The sequence below is a fragment of the Poecilia latipinna genome, unplaced genomic scaffold, assembly GCF_001443285.1.
Source record: "Poecilia latipinna isolate Pla-1442-1.1 unplaced genomic scaffold, P_latipinna-1.0 Scaffold329, whole genome shotgun sequence".
Lineage (NCBI taxonomy): Eukaryota > Metazoa > Chordata > Actinopteri > Cyprinodontiformes > Poeciliidae > Poecilia > Poecilia latipinna.
The window spans coordinates 370,433-395,869 of NW_015112945.1; the positions used below are offsets into that span (position 1 = coordinate 370,433).

At 37.7% G+C, this 25,437-nt stretch overlaps 1 protein-coding gene across 5 annotated transcripts; it reads left to right on the forward strand.

The window, feature by feature from the left end:
- The first annotated feature begins 1,526 nt into the window (after window positions 1-1,526).
- LOC106949173 (solute carrier family 2, facilitated glucose transporter member 9) lies at window positions 1,527-25,437 on the forward strand. 5 transcript variants are annotated; one of them, XM_015035275.1, is made up of 4 exons: window positions 1,527-1,859; window positions 7,933-8,012; window positions 15,550-15,654; window positions 24,823-25,437. In XM_015035275.1, the coding sequence occupies exons 2-4, from the start codon at window positions 7,950-7,952 to the stop codon at window positions 24,985-24,987; spliced, it is 333 nt and encodes a 110-aa protein (XP_014890761.1). In that variant the 5' UTR covers window positions 1,527-1,859; window positions 7,933-7,949; the 3' UTR covers window positions 24,988-25,437. The 5 variants fall into 5 exon arrangements, with proteins under 5 accessions (XP_014890761.1, XP_014890762.1, XP_014890763.1 ...); XM_015035276.1 differs by lacking the exon at window positions 1,527-1,859 and adding an exon at window positions 2,090-2,259; XM_015035277.1 differs by lacking the exon at window positions 1,527-1,859 and adding an exon at window positions 3,498-3,626.

Sequence of the window (25,437 nt, forward strand, 5' to 3'; positions counted from 1 at the left end):
ACGATGTCTGAATATTTTGTTAAATTGCTTTCACTCCAGTTTTACATTTGCTAGAAAACAGATTTTTTTTTTGTTTTGGGTGGGGCTGTCTTAGTCAGCAGCACTCTGAACATTCGATATGGTAGCAATGACATCCTTTATCTTTGTTTGTTTACCCGAGCTGCTTGATAAAACTATATAGATGCAAGGATTTAATGGCTCAGTCGATTTCAAAAGCTTCATGAACGTGTATCGGCACGATCCCTATCCGATCGAGAGGAAACTGAAGATTACCTCACATTTACAGCACCTACCATTGACATTTAACCCAGTGATTACTGATGACTGTATTTACACCGCTGTCATTCTAAATGCAGTAGTAAGCGCAGTGAAAGGTGCACAGTAGACAAATATTTTATCATTGCAGCATAAATTGCCACCCCTGTCTAAATTTTACAATGTGATAAGATGTTCGTGGAATCAAACTGTCTTTCAACATGATTGCTGCTGTGTGCTGTAAACTGGATACATAATTTTCATTTAATCTAAAGTTTTATTATATTCATGCACAAGATCAAAGTAATTTTAGACTGATCTTTGATTTGTAATTGTGGAAGGAAATGCATTTAAAAAATGATTCATTAGTTTGGGATTTTTTTTGTAGAATTGTGGATTTTTAAAACAAGAACATAATGTAAAAGTCTTAGTATTTTGACAGATTTCTGCTGTCGAAACTGTCAACAAATGCCGCTGTAAGCTTTAGAAATTCTCAGGCAACTTTAACTTTGTCACAGGATTCAGCCTAGAGGGCTTTCACTAGCTGCTGCAATAAATATTAAAATACAGGCAAGAATAAGCAAGATTTCCAAAAGTTTTATGCTCAAACTTATTTCAGTTCAACCAAGAAATTTGTCACTGAAGAAAAATGTGACACACATCTACTATAATATTAAGATAAAATCTTAATATTGATCAATTTTCTTTCCTTGCATTTTATTAAACTATTCTAATTTTAAGCTCCCTCCACACAGATTCAAATCAGGACGCTGGCAAAAACTGTTTGAAGTGGTGATGCACTGATCAACAGGTACAGAGTAATATTTAATGCACGATATGCCTCACGGAAGTATGGTAGAAAACTTATTTTTTGTGCATTATGCAGTTTGAAAAACAAATTTCAGCTGGAAAAAATGAGAATAAGTTTTTACCTGTTTATCTTTGCAGGGTTTGCAGGTGCAGCCTGGACACAGACAGTACAGACAACCTCACACACAAACACACACGTAAGGGTATTTCTTTTTTATATAGACCAATTAACTTAGTAGCAATCATGTTTTCGGACTGTAAGCTCAGCTGCAAGACGACAGTGAACTGGTGGTAACAATCACAAATCAGTACAGAAAAAAATGAGCTGGGGGACAAGAAAAGATAATTTTCCAAAACAGAACAGTTAAAATATCCCAAAAAATGCTAAATTACGACCCTGGCAAATTGTGTTATCTTTGACTTAGAGCTTGTTAGTATGTTCCTTGACAAAACAAACCTTTTGATACCAAACGAAAACACACGAGTGCCGCTCTCTTTACTTTGTTTTTTTCTCTTTAGCGCAGTAGTACTTTGTTGCTCAAGGTGGACAGCATCTATAAGTTTGCGAAAGGGTTGTACTATTTATCTTAATAATATTTTTGCACAGTTTGCTGCCAGAGGAGGCCCAGTAAAACAATCTGAGGAAGCTCAGCGCGTGAGCATCACTTTTGGGTGGTAGAACCCGGATGTTCCCACAGCTCTCTGAAATAACAGAGTTGACTCTTAACACCGCGGACTTGTGTCCAGAAGATGCCGTCCTGGGAGTCCTGCAGCATCCTGCAAACATATAAAAGGCAAGTGGAATATTTATATTCGTGCTGCTCAAGTGTAAAGTCTGCTGAAACCAAATTATAGTTACAATTAAACCGTCATGCTTACACTGCAACTATTTATCAGGAATTAGACAATGGTCTGTGCTTATTAATGGATTTTTAAGCCCTCAATTATGCTAGTAGCAGTAGCCTGCATAGTGCTGGCAGGGGAAGTGATTGAATTAAATGTTACGTAGGTGGGCTCCCTTAGCTGCACTCTGGTTACGCCGTGTCTCCAATCGCATTTGCTTCAAATCCAGAGTCAGTAAATTAAGTTAGCCAGCTAGTTCTCATGTGATAATGCTGCCTTCTTAATTAGATGCCTACAGTGGTTTTTGTTTGGGGTTTCTACGGGACAGGGAGAGTCCAGGCAGCGGAAGGTGTAAGCTTCCTTTTTTATTCTTTTATACTTACTTATTTATTTATTTAATATTATATTTTATTCAAATCTAGTTTTGTTCCACAGTCAACGAGTCTGTTGTCAAATGCCTTCGTCGGAGCTTCGGAGTTTGTCCTACAATTCAGTAAAACGTTGAATTGTAGGAGTCAGGGACGCCCTGGCCGTCCAAGGGAAGTTAATGTTTAACGATGTCTGTGATTAAAGACGTGCGCTGTGGAAAGAAATTCAGTGTTTGCGGTCTTAGAACAAAAAACACTGAGGCAGGCAAAGTTAGTGAAAACAACTTCTGTCAAATGTTTACTTTTTTTTGTGGGAAAACTGGAAATAGGACTTTTTTTAAATTTTTTTTAGCATTTATATTCTTCCCACTTCTCCAGAGTCCAGATTTGAGGACTAAAAGTTGTCTAGTCAACAGATCCTCTATCTCTTGGCTGCTTGTCTGATGCAAGTAGGTGACCATCCCTCAGTAGATTTTGCAGTTGCGGTGGCACATTTTATTTAGATCTATCGAGTTGTTTTTTTCCTTCCACTTAGCAATTTTAGGCTACTTTTGGCTCATCTTAGATTCTTTAAAATAAATTGAAATTTAATGTAGCGTGACAAAATGTGTGGGGGCTTTAAGGACGTGAATATTTTCTTAATGCCTTGTATAAAATAAAGCAGAATTAGATCACGCGAGCCGCCTTCTCTCTCAAAGTCTTTCCCTCACACTGAGTGTAACCCAAGACTGGTGTTACCTAAACTCCAGAGACGTCCCAGAGGAGCTGCCTCTCATTACACAGAGCTCTTTACAAGACAGACAACGACGACTCAGAACCTCACACTACATACAGTGCATGACCTTTCTCTCTCCTACTGTGTTCACAGTGGAGAATTGTGGTTCACATGTTTGGCTGTGTGTCAGACAACCTAATCTTTGTGGGATGGACAGAGAAGAAAGCAGCCATTGATCAGAGAAAAGTTGCCAGAGGAGAAAGTTTTTTTTTTTCTAATTGTTCTGCTGCTTTTCTGTAACAGCTCCACTCGTGCAGACGGATTGTTCTGCTGATTTTCTAACATGTTTCGGTGGGACGACGGTGTGCACGTTGTCTTGACGTGTAATCCTTTTGTTGTTTCTCTGCTCCGACCTGCAAGCCATCGCTCCTGGGGTCTTCTCTGGACTTTGACTGGTTGTGTTAATGAAGGGGCCATTATTTGTGCTCCTGATATAGTGACTGATCTGACTTCATTATTCCTGCAGACTAAACAGGAGCCTTTCTACCAGCATGGCATTTGTGTGTTCATCCTTTAAGTCCTCACAGCTTTTTCCCCCCTTTGTGACAAAATGCTCTTGGCACATGTTTTGCAAGGTAAGAGAACACAGACATCTGCACTAAGGGCTTAATTATAGAGATTCTTGATTCAGCTATTGTTCTCATTTCCAACCCCAGTGTTTGCATGCATTAAAGAGAGTTTATCATGTTTTTTCTTCAAGTTTGAGTCTCGGACAAAGGAGAAATGTTGCTTTAGTATCACTTGCAAGCAAAACGCTAATTATCCTTTCCATTTTGCTTTGTCTATAGACTTTAATCTACCCTCACAGTATTTAAACCCATCTCCTGCTCACACTCTTTGCTGGTTCCTCTTGTTATTTTCCCAGTTTCTTCCCTGTGTTCCCTGCTGGCTTTTTCCTTGGATTTATGGTTTTTGTTCTGCTCTGGCTCCCTGTGTTCCCAGTGGGTTTTTTTTATCCTACAAGTTTTTGAAAAGTGTGTGCATTTGTTTTCACTATCTTGAGTCTATGCTTTTTAAGAACCACAATTCACTGCAATCCTAATTTCTGTAAGTGTTTTGGAGTCGCACACAAAAACATACTCTTCCTGTAAATTTGCTTAGAAATTTCTTTGGTCGTTGCTGATTAATGGCAAACACGGTAGAATATCAGATCAAAACAAGTATAACTTATTTTTTTTTATCTCAGAAAACATCCAAAAAAGAAAAAAAACAACAACAAATTAAATAACTTACAACCAGGAACATCTCTACAATTTTATTCACATATGTCCTAACTGTGTGAACTCTATGATTAAATGAGTTCAATGTATTTTTTTATGATGAAAGGTGAGCATACACCAATGATTTTTAAAATGTAATATCTCATAAAAATCCCATTTAGCTTTGACTTTCATTTCATGTGAACACTTATTCGCATTGTGGCGTTTGTTATACAAGATGGGATAGAGATTTGTTCATAAACAGTGAACTGATGGAAATGCTGCTTTTAGTTTTGCACTTATCTGGCATGCAGCTGACTTGACTGTAATTACGAGCCAACAAAAAGGGACGAACATTCCCAGAGTTAATAATTTCTCAGCGTTATCACGTTTATAGGTAATGTGAGGGCAGTTCTTTCAGTTGTTGCTCTGGCTGCACAGTATGTAAGCGGGTAAATACACCCGCTGCACCTGCTTGTGTCTCTAATTTGTACAGAAAACCCGGCGGATCTCAACTTTTGCAGTCACTCTACTGGGCTGGGAACTTTATGTAGAGGTGATCCAGTTTGGTAAATTATTCTAACTCTTGTTCTGTAGACGTTATGTCATTTTCTGCTGCACAATGTCTGTATGCATATTTTTACTTTTAGTTTCCGGTCTGTTGTTATGCATACAAAGGAAGTGTGTTTTTATAGTGTGAAGTCAGTGAATGAAATGTGTTTTTATATATATAAACTTAATACACATTTAGAAGGTGGTGGTGTTTTTTGTAAGACATAGGAAGCAGATGATGAATTTACAGTATTAACGTCATTTAGATCTGTTGTGGTTCTAGTTTATATATTATGTAAACACTGAGAACTATCTCCTGTTGTCGTGTTATGTTTCATGTTGTGTGATTTTTTTTTTTTTTGTGTGGCACTAAATTCTAATTTAATTGCTATATGAATTTTCATACTCCTGCATGTTTCTGCTCACACTATGTGTTACACAAGTTGAGAGCAACTTTGAATCACTCTCTGTCGTTTGTTTACTCCATCAGTCAATGCGGGAGCCCTTTCATTTGCAAGTATTTAGATTGAATGTAAACCCAGTCGATGGAAACCATGAGAGGAGAAAAAAATCACTTACTTTGTCTTGAAAGAGAATGAAAAGGTGGCCTTTAGAAATGTAGATGTAGAGAAATTAGGTTTGCTGCAGCTTTGCTTCCAGCGAGTTGAAAGGATGTTTTCTTCTTTTTTTTTTTTTTTTTAAAGAGTTGATTCAAGAGATTTCATTGTAGTACATGTACAGCTTAAGCTACAGTGGGAATGTTACTTTCTCAAATTAGTACATCTTTAAAGAGACTGAAACTCTCCTGCAATGAAGCTCTCGTATAGATTTATCTTGAGTAATTGTGTACAGTTGTCTGACATTTTTATTTAAAGGGAAAAACTACAGCTCTAATCTAAAGTTTGGATAAATTCAACATGGACATAAATATCACATTCATTTGAGTTTTCCTTTGAAATACGTCAAAAATCACTCCAGGACCGTGTTGATGGCTTAATGTGTGGTATCTTTAGGACTTGCTTTGGGACCGGATCCAGATACTTGACTGGTGATATTTATTAATATTTCACTTTGTATGTATAATTCTGGACCTCTGTAGATTTAATGTTAAATTGAACCTTGTTAGCCCAACCACTGAAGTTGCCTATTAAATCATTCCTCAGAAACAAAAACATTCCAATGTAAAAACTGCATTAAGATCCATGACGACTGCATGTAAACTGGAAAGTGATACAGCAGGTTTTAGTTAAAAAAAAAAAAAATCATCAGGTTAATATAAAACATTAAAATTATGTAAAGTGTACAGGAAATTGGTTACCTTGCACTTGTGTTTTAAAGCACATGGATTTTCTTTCCAGCAGCATCATGATGACGGAGTGATTACTGGTTAGGGGGAATGCTAAAGTCAACACTCCTGACTTTTGATGGTTTCCGCTTCATGTTAAGCAAACATTAGCCAACTGACGCATGTTATCTCAGGTTGTTTCAGCGTTTCACTTATGGTTGGTATTCTTCTTGAAATGTAGGCTAGTCTTACATTATCAACATTGTTTTTCATCAAACAATTAACACTTATTGCTGCTCATGTATCATGAGCTGCTCTGGTTTTGCAGCAGAGGGTTTCTGGTCGTGGCCGAAGTTCAAAGTCTCACTTGTTATGTAATATAATTTCGTCAGGGATGTGAATGAGTGTGTCTAAATACAATTTGGTACACAAAAGGATTCCAGGAGTAACAAGTGATTCCTAAATGCAGATTTTAAGGAATGTTTTGTATTAATTTCCTTCGCAACAAGTATGAGAAATAAATTAGGTGTTACAAATTTATTTCTGTTGGAATTTACAGAGGCATTAAAACCCAAAACTGTTAAAACATAAATAAATTCTTAAAATTAAATATCCAGTCCTTAAAGGATTTTGTGATTTTTTTTTTTTTTTTTGCAATAAAAATCAAGGCGTTTTGGGTACTAATTTAGAAATATTTGTGCTTTTTATTACTTACCCTATCACTATATAACTTGACATCAAGTAAATCTTAAGGAGCTGCTTAGTAGAAGTAAGAAAAGTAAAAAGTCACTTAGATCCAAAAATCTGCAATAAACTCATAATCATGTATTGGCGCGAAAAAGTGCAGGGATTCGTTGGTTTTGTGTGAATTTCCATAATAATTTGCAAGAAACGGGAAGCAGTAAATAGATAAAAGCTGCTTTGATTTAAGCATCTCCTTTGTTTTGACAGTTCTTTTATGTGTCACATTAGAGTCTAGAGGGCCACATAAAAAGCTTTGGATTTGGCCCCTCGGCCTTCGGTTTGACACATGTGCCCTACATGGTTACAAATCAAAGCCCCCAAAACTGTTGAGAAGATCCTCAAAGTCTGACAGCAGCAAGACTTTGTTCTTGAAAAGCCACATACAAACATATCCAGGAAATGAGCTGTAGCTGTCTGTCTTGTGTGAATCTGACCTGAAAGTCAGAAGTGTTTTATCTTCCATTACAGCAGCATTTCTGTATTAAAAATCCCTTTTTATTGAAATGAATGCTTAAAATATCTTACTCTGTGTGTACTGAATCTATATGATTTGTTAATTTGGTTCTTGGAATTAAATTAAAGAAAGAAATATTCTTTTGGCAACATAGTTAATCACTGAGATCAACTTGTAAATTCGGATAGGCCAGCTTCCACTGTTCAGCGTTGGAGTGTTGTTGCACTTAAATCCAGTAGGGGGCAGAGTCACTCTGTTATCCAATGCGTTGGACATCCGTGGATTTTCCTCACCGTGTTGCTGACAAAATCTTTAATTTTCTCTTATTTGAAGGTTAGAAACAGGCAGTGATTCATGCTGTAGTCTGATTGGGTTTTATCTCTTATTTGAATCTCATTAAAACTTTACACGGAGGGCACTAACTCAGGATTCCATAATCCTGAGCTGCTTTCTGCAAGCTTCTGCACGCACAGTCACTTCCTTTGCAGCAGATGTTTCCATCAGCAGCTTGCATAAAAAAAGAAAAAGAGAGAAAAAAAACAAATCTTACTTCCCCAATCGTTGTTGTGAAATGACCCCAGTGCCACCGTGGGTGTTCCCCAGCAGCGACGTTTCTCATATGATGTATTGTGACCTTCTCGTTTTAGGTTGCTGAAACTCCATCATGGACAAGCAGGACAGCCAGGCTGACCACAAAATGAACGACTCACAGAAAACCCCTGAAAAGGTGAGCCTGATACAGGTGGAAGTTATTTTTTCTGATAAGCGCCAAATGACCTGAAATGGTAATTTCTTTTCCCAAAGAATTATGTTCCACTGCTCGATTATTGATGGACTCCAAGCAAGGCACCTATAGCGCTATGTAGGTCACTGTTGCTGTTATCTTTCAGGTGTGTCGCCAACCTACTCTAACAGGCGCTGTGTGTGACATTTGTATGTTTCTGTGTTGTACTGCACTTTTGATACTTTGGACCCATATTTTTGCCCCGATTTTGCTCTTTAAAGGTTGAACAGATTTGCCCCACCATCATAAAAATGATCATTTTTATGATGACTTGTATTAATATTCAAATGAGATTATATTGTTGCTATGGTAAAATGCATTTCTGCTTCAGGCAAATTAAATCACACTTCCAGGAGACATGTTTATTATTCTCTTTATGACCATCTGTGTTTGTTCATTAATACTGTTGCTATTCATAAGGGCTCTCTTCATCTTAGCCTCCAAAACTTGTGACATCTATAAGTATTAAAGCTTTGATCTAGGAGCACATCCTGTGATTCTTTCATTAACAACTCCAACCCAGTCGCTCATAAATTCCTCCAAGGATGTTGCTGAGTGGAGCTGTTAAGCTGCTTTGGATCTGAAAAGTTTACACACCGTGTTAAAATGTCAGGCTTTTGTAGCTTGAAAAGATGAGACCAAGATAAATAAGAAGTGTGATGTGTTGTTTGTTTTGTGCAATCCATCTGAACAAGATGGACACATTTGAGAGAAAAGCATGAGAAATAGAAATCATTCATGAAACCTGATCAGATGAATGCGAACACCCTTTAAGTTAACTTGGTTCATGATATTTTAATTAAAATTAAGCTTTCACCTCCATTAGTTGCACTGTGTAAGTATCTCACAGTTCAATTTTTGGTATTCTATCCATCCACCGAGCCACTTACTACGGATTCAAGGCAACTTTATTTATTAGCTCCATTATTACAGAGGGCAATCAATCCAAGTCGCCCTGAAGGACACCACAGGCAAAGAGAAGACATTTCTTGAAACAGAGTCAAATGTCAAACCATTAAAAGCATTGTATAAAAGTATTATATATTAAAATAAATATTTAAATGCCCATTTTAAATCAAAATCTAACTTTCAATCTCATATTATCTAACTGTCCAGTTGTCAGATTGTTTGATTGCTGTAAACAAAGGCGTTTTAAGTCTTGATTTAGAGGAACATCTCTGTACAGCTCAGATTTTTAGGGAGTTTGTTCCAGAGATAAGGTCTATCAAAACTTAATGCCACTTCACCTTGTTTAATTTCAGTCCTGAGGTTTCTAAAGGTGTAAGGAGGATACTTCATATTTGACAAACAAATCAGAAACATGTTTCAGTTCTAGGCCACTGACCGCTTTATAGGCCAATACATACATTTTTCAAAACTGCAAACTGCCATTGTAGTGAACTGATGTCATCCATTAACTTGATGAACTACTTGTAACTTGTTGTTGAAGGTCATGTCTGCAGTTGGCATCATGTAATGACACATTAAAATCCAATGTAGCGACAAGTCTAACACCAACACTCACCTACTGTAGAAAATGGCCTTTGAAAAACTGCCCACTTTACGTGAAAAGGGTTTTTTTTTTCAATTTAAAGAGAGAGTACAAGCGAAATGGGCATCACAAATCCTGACAGCCATGGAATACAACTTAGATCTTTCGTAACATGCAGACAGTCTTGAAACAAATTCAATATGTATTAAAAAAATTATCCAGTTACAGAAATTGTTAAGGTCAGACATTATTAATGCACAAAAACCCACGTCTTCCTCACCTGGCGAATAACAACGTACTCGAACAAAAGACTAAATTTCTCTGCATTTTTAATGCCATATGCTGCTACTGCAGTAAAATATTAATTCATTTGAAGGCTTTATTCAAATCTTAAGCAAAAGCCTATAAATATGGAGTGGGCTTTACTTCCATTGGATTAAATTAGGTTCATTTTGCCAAAGGACTGCTGTCAGAGCCCAGTCCACTGAAAAGCTACATAGTTGTTCTGAAGAAGGATACATATTTTTTGAAAAAACCCAAGCACAACAAGCAAGATAAATGAGTTACATCTCAATGGTCATCTTCCTGACCTCAGGAAACACAATTCCAAACTAGGATAAACCCAATGAGAAGGCGAATCGGTTAACACGGAGAGAACAGGGGCAAAACAACATGACCACAGACAGTGAGCGTAGCAGGGAGGTCGATGAAGCGCCTTATAAATGACTAATAGAACCGATGAATAAATACACTGATCAGGAGTAACACAACCACTGACTGGTGAAGCGAATAACAATCATCATCTCTTCTCAACCCACCTGTTCGAAGGTGGCATATATTAGGCAGGAAGTTGACATCATGTCATCATAGTGTTAGATTCAGGAAAAATCGTCAGGCACAACGATTTGAGTGGGTTTAACAAACTGTGGCAGGTGGATGTCTGGGTCATCCACCTGCCACAGGTGGATGTCCAAAGAAGAAACTGTGAACTGGTGAAAGGGTCATGGGGAGGGGGGTCAAGGCTATTTGATATGGGGAGCGAGGAGAAGGTTTGAGCTAACCAACAAACTACTGTAGTTGAAATTGCTGCTGAACTTACTGCCAGTTCTGCTGGAGAAGTGTCAGAATACACACTGCAGAACAGTTTGCTGTGTGTATGAGTGTATGAAACCAGAGCAATCAGACTCGTTCTGGTCATAATGTTATGCCTGATCAGAGTGTATGAGGATAAAATGCAATAAAACATGCACAACATACAAGACATTATCCTTATTTAAAAATTCTGGTTTGATTAAAAAGGTATAAAATATTAAAAATGTTACTTTATGAGGGTTATTTAATGACCTTTTAAGTTAAAATATAAGTAGTTTTTGTGTCAAACTATCCATAAGCCATTGTTTATTCCATGTGTGCATGTGCTCTTCGGTTTAATTTATTTTCAGTGCCCAACAGTGCATAGAGTATGTCATTGTGTTGTGTTTGCTTTGCAGTGTGCACCCATTTCCCACATCTCTAATTACCATACTTCATTCTAGCAGGCTCAGTTTCACCACCCCTTTGGCCTGTCTGTGCAGAATCCAGACCCTTCCTTTAATACTGCTAAGAACTCGATGACCTTGTAATTACACCGATGGCGCAGCATTCTAATAAACACTGCCATGAATTATAGGATTGAAATTTAAACTGAGAGCCTTTCTGAGACAACATGTATGGAAATAGAAATGATGAACTGGTCCAGACCTGTGGTGAGAGACAAATCAAAGCTCTTCCTACCAGAATCATGTAATTAATTGCATGATGAATTAAAACAAACTCAATTATTTCCATTGCCATAATTTATTGTTTATCTCTTTTTTTTTTTCTCTTCCTACCAAAAACTGGAGGATAAAAGTCTTTGGTGCTTTAGTCTCAACCACCCCTTTTTTGAAGGACAATTTTGTTTACAAAGATTTCAAAATTCATTTTATTTGTTGTTTTGATTATTTATTTTGGATATTTAAAATGTCTCCCAGTGTTAAATGTTCATTTAAATTTAAAGTTTACTGATCTTTGAGAATGGGCTCTTTCACTATTATTTTGTCATTATCGTTACATCACTTGAAAATGGTCTCAAAACAACAATATTATTGATTATCGCAATAACTTCTGGAACAATTTATCGTCCAGCTAAATTTGTTATCGTGACAGGCATATGCTAAGAAGTTAAACATACTGACGAGCAATTTAGACAATTGTGACCTTTGAAACAAAACAGTGCAAGAGTGTTATAAAATCAGCTTTACTTATAAACTACCCTCTCCACAGTACTGAATATCTGCACAGCGACCCCATGTGTAAAGGATTGTTCTAGGAACTAACAATGTGGAATCCCACTTGCAGTGGTAAGAAGTGGGTAAAGAATGGGCTGTACTGGCAGTAATCACAGCCACAGCAGCTGTTCATGTAAAGTAGCACAATGCACAGTGAGGTTCTTGGTCAGCCCTGCTCTAAAAAACATATAATTTCTTCTGCCCTGCCACTGAGTCTGACAATGCAAATAGAAATTTCTGTTTCAAGACAATTGGCTTAAAGGAAAATTACATACCATCAGCTTCTCCTTTGCCATTTAGAGTTCTGAGCCCCTGATGGAAAATGGTCAGATCAAACCATAAACAGAAACTCATGAATGGAAATACTGAAATTGTTTCTTGGAATATTAATGTCTATTGTGGCATGGAGAAAAGAGCGTAATGGTATGCAGCTGTACGACCACACAAGATTTTAAGAAAATTACACTTGTAGATTTCTCATTAACTCTCCGTTTTGTTTCTTTAAAATCTTTTTTTCAAATTTGTGTATGACTTAAAGAAATGTGGACAAAATTGTTAGTACCCCAAAAAGCCCACTGTGGTCACTGAAATATCTTGAAACCAACAAAAGTAATAATATGTTGTTTTTTTTTTCTCCAAAAACTAACCAATGACAATCAGGCATTTCTTATGAAACTGAATCGTTTTTAAAAATCTATTGAAACAGGCTTGAATAAAAAAGATGGTAACTTCAACTTTATATTTTGTTGCATAAACTTTTGAGGCAGTCACTGTAATTCATTTTCTGTGGCTGTCAATGAGACTTCTGCAGCCATCCACATATATTTTGGCCCACTTCCTCGTGGGCTCCAGTTGTCTCAGGTTGCTTTCTCCAAATGGCATGTTTCATCTCCTTTCCCAATAACCTGAGTTTTGTCTTATATGTCAAAAGGACATTCTTCGTGGCTCGTAACTATGAATTGTGGCCAGTCAAGGTCCAGTTCTTTTTTCCTTGGATGTCTTCCACAAAGTTCGCTTTGGCTTAATGACGATAGATGGTGCAATCTGGCACTGATGCACCTTAACCTTGAAATTTACATTTACTTTCTTTGGAAGCTGTTTTTGGGGTCTTTGGTTAACACTCACTATCCTTCTCTTGAATTTGTCATCAATTTACATCAATTTTCACAACCAGGATGGTTGGCTACACCTTGTCACCTACCAGCACACTGATGAATTGTCAACTTTAAACTTGAATCATACCTGTGGTCACATTGTTTGGCATTTTTTTAAGAAGGACCATCATTTTTGTCCAGGTTTGTTTCATTAGTTTTTTTTTTTTTTTTTTTAATGATTCTGTTGAACCACATTTCAAAAGCAATGTCTGATTTTCATTCGTTGATGTTCAATACATTTTTATTTATTGCCTTTGTCAGTTTCAAGTTGGTTCAGTCACCATTGTGTTCTTTTCGGTCATTAAAAGAGAGGCACCAACAGGTTGTGTGTTATATTGTTCCATGTGTATAGGACCAATAAAGCACACATTTTCATTTTCATGTGTTCATATTATCAATAAATCAAACTTATGGGAAGAGTCAATAATAACAGTGTGACCGTGGGTGGACGGTTCTGATGCTGCTAGTTTCTGGGGTCACCCCCTCCTAAAAACGCACACACAGAGTATGTCCAACTCTAACCCTAACCCTAACAGCACCTATATCAGGCTTCAGAGGGTTATATTTCTGTCAGTTTCACAGTTTTATTTAAGGTATTATACTTTTCAGAAGAAGTTCCTGGAAGATTTAAAACATTTAAATATCCCTCGAGCCTTTTTGAGCCAAAACTGTTAGCCATAACTAACACATTGGCGATAAAGTATGAGTCACGACGCTCATTAATACTCCTCACCATCTTCACGGTCTTACTCCCTAAATGCCATTGTGAATATGTGATAATGTAAATGCATCATGAATCTGCTCAGTACATTCATATTCTCCAGAGCAACATGGCCTAATGATGCCGTGGCATTTCCTTCTGCACCCTCCATTAGGAGAAACATTAAAACTTTGACTTCCTTAGTGCTTTGGTTGTCTGAGTGGCGATACATTTTTATCTTTTAAAAGTTATATGTTAAATAAATCTTAAGATGTTTAAGATTTGCAACATCCAACATGTCTAGGAGTGTGGGATAATACTCTGATTTCCTGCATTGAATATTGAGAGGTTTTTGTGAGCTATAATGTACAGGATTACACTTGTGTCTAAAATAAGAGTTCATTCTCACTTCTAAAACTGAAACACAAGTCATCTAACATTGCATCTTGATCACATCAGAAACTCAGGGCTGGTGTGTAGCATTAATAAACCAGCAGCATTAATAGAGTTCATGTTCAGGTGGTTTTTGCCGTGGCTTATAAAGGCATTCATTCTTCTTGACGCTTAATCATGTCATCACTTTATTACCACAAATTTCAGTTGAATGTATAGGGAATATATGTGATGGAGTAACACAAATTACTGTAGTACATTTAAATTGAGCCCCACGAGTTATCAGTTTGTAGAAGTACCTTTTGCTCCAATGTCGGAGGCAGTTGTTTTGGTTTAGCAACCACAAGTCAGTGTTTTGCATGCGAGTCAAAACAACATTTTTTGAATAATCTGATTAGATAACCTTCTGCTAAATATTTTACCTGTCCCTTACGTATCTTGTTTGACCTGTGCTGTGGATCTGAAGAGTTATCACCAACCTTGTGGCTGCTTCTTCATTTCTGTTTGTGTGTTGAGCCATGTTTTGGCTGGTCTGCAGTTGTATCGAATAAATGTATTAGACATTGCTTTTAGAGTTGGTATGCTTCGAATGTTGTTATAACCGAACCCAACTTCAAACCTCTTCTCAACTTTCTCCCTGGGGACTCTTTTTTTCTACTAATTATGTGACTTCAGAAGGATATTGGTTGTGCTGGATTGTTTCTAATTACAAACGCATGTCCTATGTATTAAATTTCAATCGGCAAAGTATGAAATAAGACAAACTGATACTCACCCACAAATAAAGTTGGTGTGTGTTTCCTCAAAATGTACTGGTACCCTTAGTGGTAAAATGCAACTACAAGCTTACCGCTGTGATCCCTGAAGAAGAGTGCAATCATGAAACCAACCAGAAGCTGATATGATGTTGGTGGCGGCAGTAGAAAAGTGTTGTGGAGGTAATCTGATTATGCTTTTTCTGTTCAGCTGTGAGAATGGTGAAGATGGCAGTGAACTGAGAGGCCGAACAGGAAATAATTTTAAGCACTAATTGTTATCTGTGTTTTGACTTCTGAAGGTCATTGGTTGCACTGGATTTTTTTTTTTAGGGATTTCAGTATAAAGCAGGTCAAATAAGTCAGATTTTAGGTTTTTATTGGTAGAAAAATTCAAAATCCCTGTGTCACGATCCTTCAGTTTCACAATTATGCACTAATGTGTGTTTGCCAACCGCACTGAATCTCAAATAACTCAAGTTAGAGGTTTCAACATGGCAAAACTGAAACAGACGAAATCCTCAAAAGACAAAACCCAGTTTTCTGACCTGATTGTCTAAGGAACACTTCCTGTAGTGAGTTTGGTCTTGACATTGACTTGACTTTCTTTGATAAATCTTTTGTCTGTTTGGCCAGCATGAAAATCTGAATTTCGTCTCTTCTGTCTTCTCTCTTAGAAGCAGCCTCTCACAACCTGCCTGTTCAGCGCAGCCTTCTTCGGGGCCCTGGGTTCATCTTTTCTTTACGGGTATAACCTCTCTGTGGTCAATGCACCTGCTTCGGTGAGTAAAGCTAAACTACTAGCTTGTCTTTGGATATCCCATTGCTATCGGAAGGCGGCATTGATTTACCTTGTTTTCTCATTTCTTATCTTGTTAGCACTGCTAGAAATCAATAAATGTTAATCAAGATCTGACTTTGGATTCAGAGTCAGGTGTTGCCAACGCTTCAGCTGAATGAAGATTAACATGGTGCTGAAAGAAATTAAACTTAAATGTTTATTTCAGCCGCCTATAAAAACTTAGCTGAAACACAGCACATGCTGAACACCATTTATGATGCACAGCTAAACAGAGGGGAGCTGCATTGATGAATTGATGAAATTTCGCTCCATATGTCTTAAGATTATTGTTTACTCAGTGACAGTTCTGGTGAAAACTGTCATAGATGATGGTAACAAATATCAATGCAGTGCAGATTTTGGAGTGATACTGATGCTCCACAAAGCGCATTTTCCCATATTTTTGATCAAGACTGTTAAAAAGACCTTCATCATGACATGGGGCAGAGTTGAAATATTCTTTTACCCTGCAGCTGATGCAGGTCCCGAGATCGTTAAACCATTTCTCAATGCAATTTATAACCCTGAAGCTCTAATGACGCAGACTTTTTAGATGCACATCAGTGCCTTTCAAATGATGATCACTTATGTGAATGACTTCATTTTGCTCCAGCAGAACTTAGTAAGTTTTTAAAATAAACAACAACTAATTCATAATATGTTATCACCATTAGAATATTAGACGTAATGCATTCTTTTGCAATAGGAAATGTGAGTAACTTTGGGCTGAGCTTTTGTCTGCAACGAGTGATATGTTATTCAGTTCATTGTGAGACTGTCTCTCCTCCGGAAACATAAACAATAGGTAGGAATAGTATAATCTATCTTTATTAACTCAGCTCTCAATGCTGAGTCAGACTAAGGAAAGAAAGTTAAAGATGAGTTCAGTCCACCTAATTAGTACAATATAGCTCATAAACATATGTTTTTTCAGTAAATGAGCACACATGGCAGTCTTTGAAACAGTGCATCAGAAGTTTAATCCCAGATTAAACAAATAACACTCCAAAAATGTACATTCTTATTTACCTCAAACCAACTTTTTCAATTTAAGGCAGGTACCTTTCATACAGTGACTTATGAATATATTTAGAAATTGCTTCGAGTGGAAAAATATTTGCATAGTCTTTTTGTTTTTCTTATTTTTGGTGAATCCAATTTTCAGGAGCTTTTCTGTTCCAGTCCAAGAAATAGAAACAAACCTTGCATGTTCAGAGGTTAGACTTTCTAATTTAGCCTTGTGTTTGTTCAAAGGTAATTAGATTCCCCACAGGTCATTTAATTAGTATTCAGAGATTACAGCCATCAGCTCTTTGGTTGCCCACACAGACAAAATCAACGCTGCGCATAACTCAAAATTACTTTGTGTTTTTTTTTTTCGTGCCTTCTTGAAGCACATGAGTGTGAACCCTCAGTTGTGGCTTTTCAATCTGTTATAACCGTAGAACTACAGCATGATGTCTCACTTATTAATAAAGACTGTAACCATTTTTCTGTACTGGTCATTGTGATACTGGTTGTGATGGTATACAAAATATACATCTACATGCATGGCTTTTGTCTGTAACGAGAAAAGATGTGGTGCTAAAGCTATTCAGTGCTGTCTTGTACTAAAATGCATTTGGCACAAGACAGCACTTTGTAATAGTTTAAAATATGTGCAGTTTATGTGTAATATATACGGAACATTTTTGTATTGGCTAACAGCAAAATACATAAAAATTTTTTTATGTGTAATCTATTTTTTAAACCAGTTACTTTTTCATTGTAAATACAAATTGCAGCATATGAAAATCTGAGAACAAACAAAACTATACCTAAAGTCTATTGGTAAAATACATCAGTCCTGTATAACATCATGACAGAGGATGTGTATAACACAGATTTTTGCTTCATCATAAGCACATTACTTTCTCAGTGAATTTTTTTTTATATCTCTTCAGATCAATGGAACCTCCAGGAAAACAATTTCAATGGGCCACAATGTCTTATAAGTGGTCAGATAATTTTTAACCAAATGAATCAGAAAATAGGGAGAGCTGTGGTTCTTACACTGGGGACACATTGACAGTAATTCATGTGGTGATCAAATTGTGCTACGCTACAATGTCAAAATGCTTTCTAAGACGATGCTGAGGTGTTATTTTCTTCCCACTCCTTTTAAAACGAAAGGCAAATAGACAGTAATGTTTCGGGACTATAAGGATGTCAGTGAGTTTGACAAGGCCAAATGATATCACAAAGACTCCTGGGTCAGAGCATCTCTCAAACTGCAGCCCTTGTGGGATGCTTCCAGTCTGTAATGGTCTATTAAAAGACGTTCAAGGAAATAGTGTGAAGCAACAGTCAAGGATCATTGATGCACCTGGGGAGCTGCATCAATGATCACCTGTGAAATGCACACCAACAGAAAGAAACCTAGTGTTGCTCACACTGCTGAAGAAGTTAATGCTTTTTCTGACGGAAGAAAGAAGTGTGAGAATACACTGTGGATCACCGTTTGTTGCATATGGGAATACATGGTCATGCACCATTAAAAGTGCACATGCTGCCAGAGGATGTCCTTAGCAGGTTCCTTTGTCTAATAGGACAGTTGCATGGCCTGATGTATTAAATTTGGTTTTACATCGCCTGGGTGACAGAGTAGTTTGCTTTCCTGGAGAACAGTAGGATCCACAGCATTTGGCATTGTTTAGGCTTGGCCAATGTTCTGCAGAGCAACCTAGACTGCCATCCATTTGGTTGCTATTGTGACATAACAGCCAAACGGATGGCACCTACTTGGGTATTGTTGCAGACCATGTTTCACAGACACAGCTTTGCTTGACGGTTCTGGTCTCTATAGCATTCTACCAAAAGCAATAATGATTTATTTGAAGAATAAAACAGTTGGTTAACTTGTCCTTCAAATCCATTTCAAGCCAGCCAAGCATTTGTGGGATAGAAATGGACAAACAAATCTGATTCATGGACTTGCATAACCCAAAGTATCTTCATCTGGCACCACGATGTTGCTGCCAGGTATTACTCTCTACACCTTTAGGCGTCTTAGTGGAGTCCATACCTCAACAGGTTGATGTGTAGCAAATTTGTGAAGCAACACACCTTTAGGCAATTGGTCCCACTGTAATATCTGCTCTGTAATTTCATAAACTTTTCAATTTCCACTATGATGTCTCATACATATTTAGGTGTTTGTTTCATAATACTGTACATGCTGCTTTCATCTGCTGATTTAGAAGTGGTGCTTTTAACCTCCATCAGCTCTTCAGTGGAGTCAAAAATTAACTCTGTTCATTGAAGAGTGATGTTCACTTAATTAGATCTTATCTGTATAAGTTGATTAAACTACATATTATCATGCAAACTGTGATTGATGGGTTCAACATAGTAGACTGTGGGGGTTGAATTAGAAAAGGAAAGAAAGCCTGCCTACTATGTATGATTATTAAAAGTTTAATGTTGAGAATCAGTGCTGTGACGTTATATGGTATTCTCAGGGTTTGTATCACCCTCCATTTGCTCCTGGTGGTATTATCAAACTTGTGGCTTCTAACAAATCAAAATAGTTCAATAGTTCACTGTACTTTCATTCTGTCCTCTGCAGCACTTTGATGAATTGCTCAAAAATCCCATCGGCACATAAAAGAGATGAAAGAGTTGAGCGAAACCAACTATATGCTTTAACATGACAACACGAATTCGAAGTTTGGCAAAAGTTAGAAAAATCAACTGAAACTTAGGAGATATACCCAGAATATTAAAAACAACAGTTTTTCTTTTTACATTGGTGTGGGTTTCTGATGAATTATCAACCTGCAAAATTATTAAAAATACAGACAAATGGGAAAAGGGAAAAGAAATCCAAAGTATGACAATATAACGGAGAAAAAAAAAAACCATCTGTCACAAAAACAAAGCACTGCAGGGGCGGGCACTTATTGAGTGGAAACCGGCGATCTGATTAAGAATACAGAGAAAGGTAGCAGAACATGCAGTCGTTGTCAAAACATTTCCACGAATACTTTGCTGCGAATCTTTGTGACTTTTGATTTTATTGGTAACAGTTGGCACATTTTCAGACAATGTAGACTGAGCAGATTCATATGAAATCATTGTAAAGAAATTAATTAGCATCAAAATCCTGAGTGAAGATGTGAAAGAGGAAACCTGAACCCACTTATCAGTCTAATTAGCAGACTGATTGCTGTAAAAGAGGAGCAGATGTGCTTGATATGATTGTCTTCTTCGGTTAGAGAGGAATACCTGCAGCTCTTCATCAACATACTCTCCCATACAAGGAAATTGCTGATAAGAATATCTCACTTTAAAATAATAGTCTTCAAGAACTTTCATAAAAGGGGAGAGTTGGTAATTCTCCTGAGGATTTTCTTTTTTCAAACATTTCAAACACGTTGCTTCAGCATATGCAGCAGAGTGGCCATGTGTACTGCAAGGGACAAAAGAAATAATTGGAGTTTTTGCCAGTGTCTACCTCAGTGATCTTTGCTGAAAGACTGCTACACCCTGGATGGCTCTCCAAATATGACCTCACAACACAGATACACCCAGCAATGCATGGACACACCCACTAACTCACTACCAAAACTACTTGTTGGGAGCCCAGTCAACCTTGGACCTTGGAGGAAGATGAAGTACATCAAGAGCACGCAGCTTGGTCTGAGCAAGTATTTCAACCTTGCACCTTCTTCCAACAATGCACTGGAGCTACAAACTGCACCGTTGTGCACAACTCTACTGCTACTGTCAACCAGTTATAGGGTCATTCAGACAAATGACCCTATGTCACCAGTCTAGTTGATGAGTTTCTCAGCTTACAAGCAAAGGTCTAATCTTCTTTATTTACATTGGTCTTTCAGATCACTTGTCGTACTTTGGAAAAGCTAAATGTTTGCAATTGAATTTTTCCAAAATAGTATTCAAGTCAAAAAAAAAAAAAAATAAATAAATCTTCCACATTATTATTAAAGACTTTTCTTATGGGTTTGGTTATTCCCACACGCCAACTCATACCTCAAAGGACCAGATACAAACCGGATTCCAAAAAAGTTGGGACACTAAACAAACTGTGAATAAAAACTAAATGCAATGATGTGGAGATGGCAAATGTCAATATTTTATTCACAATAGAACACAAATCACAGATCAAAAGTTTAAACTGAGAGAATGCATCATTCTAAGGGAAAAATATGTTGTTTCAAAATTTCATGACGTCAACAAATCCCAAAAAAGTTGGGACAAGGCCATTTTTACCACTGTGTGGCATCTCCCCTTCTTCTTACAACACTCAACAGACGTCTGGGGACAGAGGAGACCAGTTTCTCAAGTTTAGAAATAGGAATGCTCTCCCATTCATGTCTAATACAGGCCTCTAACTGTTCAATCGTCTTGGGCCTTCTTTGTCGCACCTTCCTCTTTATGATGCACCAATTGTTCTCTATAGGTGAAAGATCTGGACTGCAGGCTGGACATTTCAGTACCCAGATCCTTCTCCTACATAGCCATGATGTTGTGATTGCTGCAGAATGTGGTCTGGTGTTATCTTGTTGGAAAAATGCAAGGTCTTCCCTGAAAGAGATGACGTCTAGATGGGAGCATATGTTGTTCTACAACCTGAACATAGTTCTCTGCATTAATGGTGCCTTTCCAGACATGCAAGCTGCCCAGGCCACCAGCACTCATGCAACCCCATACCATCAGTGATGCAGGCTTCTGAACGGAGCGTTGATAACAACTTGGGTTATCCGGACCATGTCATCTCTGGTCTGGATGACATGGAGTCCCAGTGTTCCATAAAGAACTTCAAATCGTGACTCATCTGACCACAGAACAGTCGTCCATTTTGTCTCACTCCATTTTAAATGACTCCTGGCCCAGTGCAAACAACTGAGCTCGTGGAGCTTTCTTAGAAATGGCTTCTTCTTTGCACTGTAGAGTTTCAGCTGGCGGCGGCGGCGGATGGCACAGTGGATTGTGTTCACTGACGATGCTTTCTGGAAGAATTCCTGAGCCCATGCTGTTATTTCCTTGACAGTGACATTCCTGTTTGAGGTGCAGTGACGTTCAAGGGCCCGGAGATCACAAGCATCCACTAGAGTTTTACGGCCTGGACCCTTACGCACAGCTATTGTGCCAAATTCTCTGAATCTTTTGATGATGTTATGCACGGTTGATGATGATAACTTAAAAGTCTTTGCTATTTTACGCTGGGTAACACCATTCTGGTATTGCTGCACTATCTTTCTGCGCAACAATGGTGGAATTGGTGATCCTCTTACCATCTTGGCTTCAGAGAGACACTGACACTCTAAGAAGCTCTTTTTATACCCAATCATGTTGTCAATTGACCTAATTAGTGTTAATTGGTCTTCCAGCTGTTTGTTATATGTTCAATTTCCTTTTTCCAGCCACTTATTGCTACTTGTCCCAACTTTTTTGGGATTTGTAGACACTATGAAATTTTTAATCAACATATTTTTCCTTTAAAATGTTACATTTACTCAGATTAAACTTTTGATCTGCCATCTATGTTCTATTACGAATAAAATATTGACATGTGCCATCTCCACATCATTGCATGCAGTTTTTATTCAAAATTTGTTTAGTGTCCCAACTTTTTTGGAATCCAGTTTGTATAAAGTTCGAAGGTATTTCTATTTTAAGACTGATGCACCTCAACTGTGGAATTGAGCTTCCTTAGTTTTCATGTTGTCTTGAGCAAGTGGACTTATTAAAAAAAAAAGGACATTTCTATTCAAATACACTTTTCCTTAGCATCTTTTGACATTTTGTGGTGTTTATTTTTTAAATTCTTTGTAACATTTAATTTGCTCTTTGCTCTGAAAAACATTGAGCTACTAAAGCAGGTTCTGTTGTTCTGCAGATGCAAGAAAGCCTCCGTCTTTTTAGCGTGTCAAGCAGTTGCTCATTGTTTATCTTTCTTTGTAGTCTCTGCCCACCAGGAACAAGAGCTGATCATTAATGTATTGCTGACTTCTGTCGACCACTGCAGGGGGACCACTATGCTTCCGCTGTCTTTATAAAACTCATGGAAAATACATGAAGCCCCTTTTTAGTTTATGTTCTCCCACCACACCGGGTTCTAATGTTCACAGAGGGAGCCTACTGTCTGTTCTCATCGGTTTCTCGGCTGGAAAAGGGTGACTGGAAAAAGGTAGTGGTGGAATTTATTACAATAAAACGCCTGTAGCAGAGAGCCTCTCTATGCACACATACCAAACCTCACAAAAGATCTTGATTAGCCTTTTTAGTAACAATCTGCCAAAGCAACAATAACCTTTTCAAACAGCATGTCAGACCACAGCATGCAAGCATAAACCAACATTTGGTCGTCTTTATGCACAGCAGGTCCATCTCCAGCTGCTGGTCTTTCTTAAAATAAATGAAGGAATTTTTTTTAATCAAGAGTCAAATATGCATTAAATCTTAAGAAATACTGTGTTAAGACATCTCAAACTAAATACATAATTAGTCCCCGTTTTCTTGGCCTGAAATGCTTTTTTTTAAATTTTAACTTGTGTGCAGCAAAGTGGATTGAAAGGATAAACTTTGAACATTACACAGAGATGGAAGTTTATGAGTGATACAAATCTAAATAAGCTTTTTTTTCCTTTTTAATCATTGTAAATCTTTTCTAAAAAACCTGAGCTGTTTGGAGGGGTTGTGATCAATGATCTGCAGCTATGGCTATCAGAGGAGAAAAATGTGTTTAGAAACAGATTTCTAACATAACACTGTGTGTTTAAACATAGGGCTGCATAGGAATGGAAACTCTGCCTGTAACTAGGCAGGAGGCATAATAAGGCATCATTTGCTATTTATCTATATCATTTCACTTACTTCTAATAAAATGGTCTTATATTAAATATTTTGAAAAGGAAATAAATCTCTGACTGTACGGATAACAGATTAGAAGGACCCAAGTTTTAGCTAACATTAGCAATTCAAAACAATTCAAACAGAAAATGTGTGCATCTGTAGGATGCAGCAATCGGTTACAATATCAACCATCTTTTGCTCTTTAGCAAAAGTAGCCCAAAAGTGTCTTTGTTTCCGATGCCCAGTCAGCTGATTGAGTCTGTCAGAATTATTTGCAAATAACTACATGACCTTAGCACCTGATTATGAAGCAGGTCCAACCCGATTCAGTTCTCCTAATGAGACCCGGCCACCGCGTCTCATCAGTTCTGCACGAGAAAGGAGTAATTTTCTGAAACGATTGTCAGTTGTGCAGAGGCATCAGAGGTGACCTTTGCTTTCCAGATCAGCCCGGTGCATTTACGTTTAGCTAATCCGCCAACTCAGCGGATATTTATAAATCACTTTAAAATTACACACAGCTAAACTTGTTCCTGGTTAGAATCCTGTTCAGTGTAAAACACCTGCCAAGTCTGTGCGCACACAGACTTGGCAGTGTGGGGCTGGGTGTTATGAAGTGGCAACCCCCGTGAAGGGAGGTGCAAAAATGGATAACAATGCAGCTAAACATTTTTATTTAAAATTCACAGCTTCATGTAAAAGGTTGAGTGCAGTGATGCAGATGGTACCACTGCCACTCTGGGTACTTTGAATTTCTTCCACAGTCCAAAAGGATGACTATGAGGTTAATGGGTCACTCTAAAGTGCTCTCAAGTCTGACCATTGTTTTTTCTGTGTGTCTCTGTGTTGCCATGTCATGGGCTGGCGACCTGTCTGGGATGCAGGCCAACTCTTCCCCCAGTGACTGCTGGAGATAAGCACCAGCGCTTCCACAACCCAACTTATCTGGAAGGATAAGTGGATATAGGAACTAGAGGGATGGTTGTAGGAAGAGGACACATGAAACTATTGTCATCATGTAACATTTAAAAATTCAATTTGCAGTTGTATCTCATTGAACGTTCCTTCTGCTATAAATAAAAACGTAAACATGGATCATAGAGTCCGAACAAAAACCTACTAATTTACAGCAAAATGCATAACATTTGCAGCTATCAGTGTTATTTTGAATAACAGTGCTATTTTAAAGATGTATATTTTTTATGACTTGCCTGAACTACAGCTGAATCTGTTTTCTTGTGTTTTGCAGTACATTAAAGATTTCTACAATAAGACCTGGATGGAGAGATATGGGGAACCTATTCTTCCAGAAACATCGACTCTTTTGTGGTCTGTAACTGTGTCCATATTCGCCATCGGAGGCCTTCTTGGAACTCTGTCGGTCTCTTTGATTATTAAAGTAGCTGGGCGGTGAGTAACACAAGATCATTTGCTCAGAGTTTTATATTTCAGGGCGTGATTGTTGTATCAGTTATTCAATAAGACGTGAAAAACAAGAAGAGTCTCTAAGGCGTTTGCAGGAATTAAGATAATAAGTTGCAGCAACATGCCGTTTGGTAAATGCACTTCATTTAATTGAGCATCACTAGTGGGGAGCGTCTCTGTTGAATTTTAAACGTTGCCAGCCGATTGATACTCGTTTAAATCTATCATGGCAGAGTTAACAACTGATAACTGTCTTGGTAAAATGCCAAGAATCCATTTTCTAATCATTTGTTTTTCATTATTTAGCTGTTAAAACATTCATCCACTTAAAGGAAACACATTCAACACATGTCAGTTTTCCCAGTAATGGACTTCCCAGTGAATTCACCCCAGGGTCAGACTGTAGGTTGGTTAGAGAGTTTGCGAAAAACAAGCCTGT

Coding starts and splice junctions, on each gene's coding strand:
- LOC106949173 (XM_015035275.1), top strand. CDS start 7,950: ATGGACAAGCAGGACAGCCAGGCTGACCACAAAATGAACGACTCACAG. Junction 8,013..15,549: donor CACAGAAAACCCCTGAAAAG/GTGAGCCTGATA, acceptor CTTCTCTCTTAG/AAGCAGCCTCTCACAACCTG. Junction 15,655..24,822: donor TGGTCAATGCACCTGCTTCG/GTGAGTAAAGCT, acceptor TGTGTTTTGCAG/TACATTAAAGATTTCTACAA.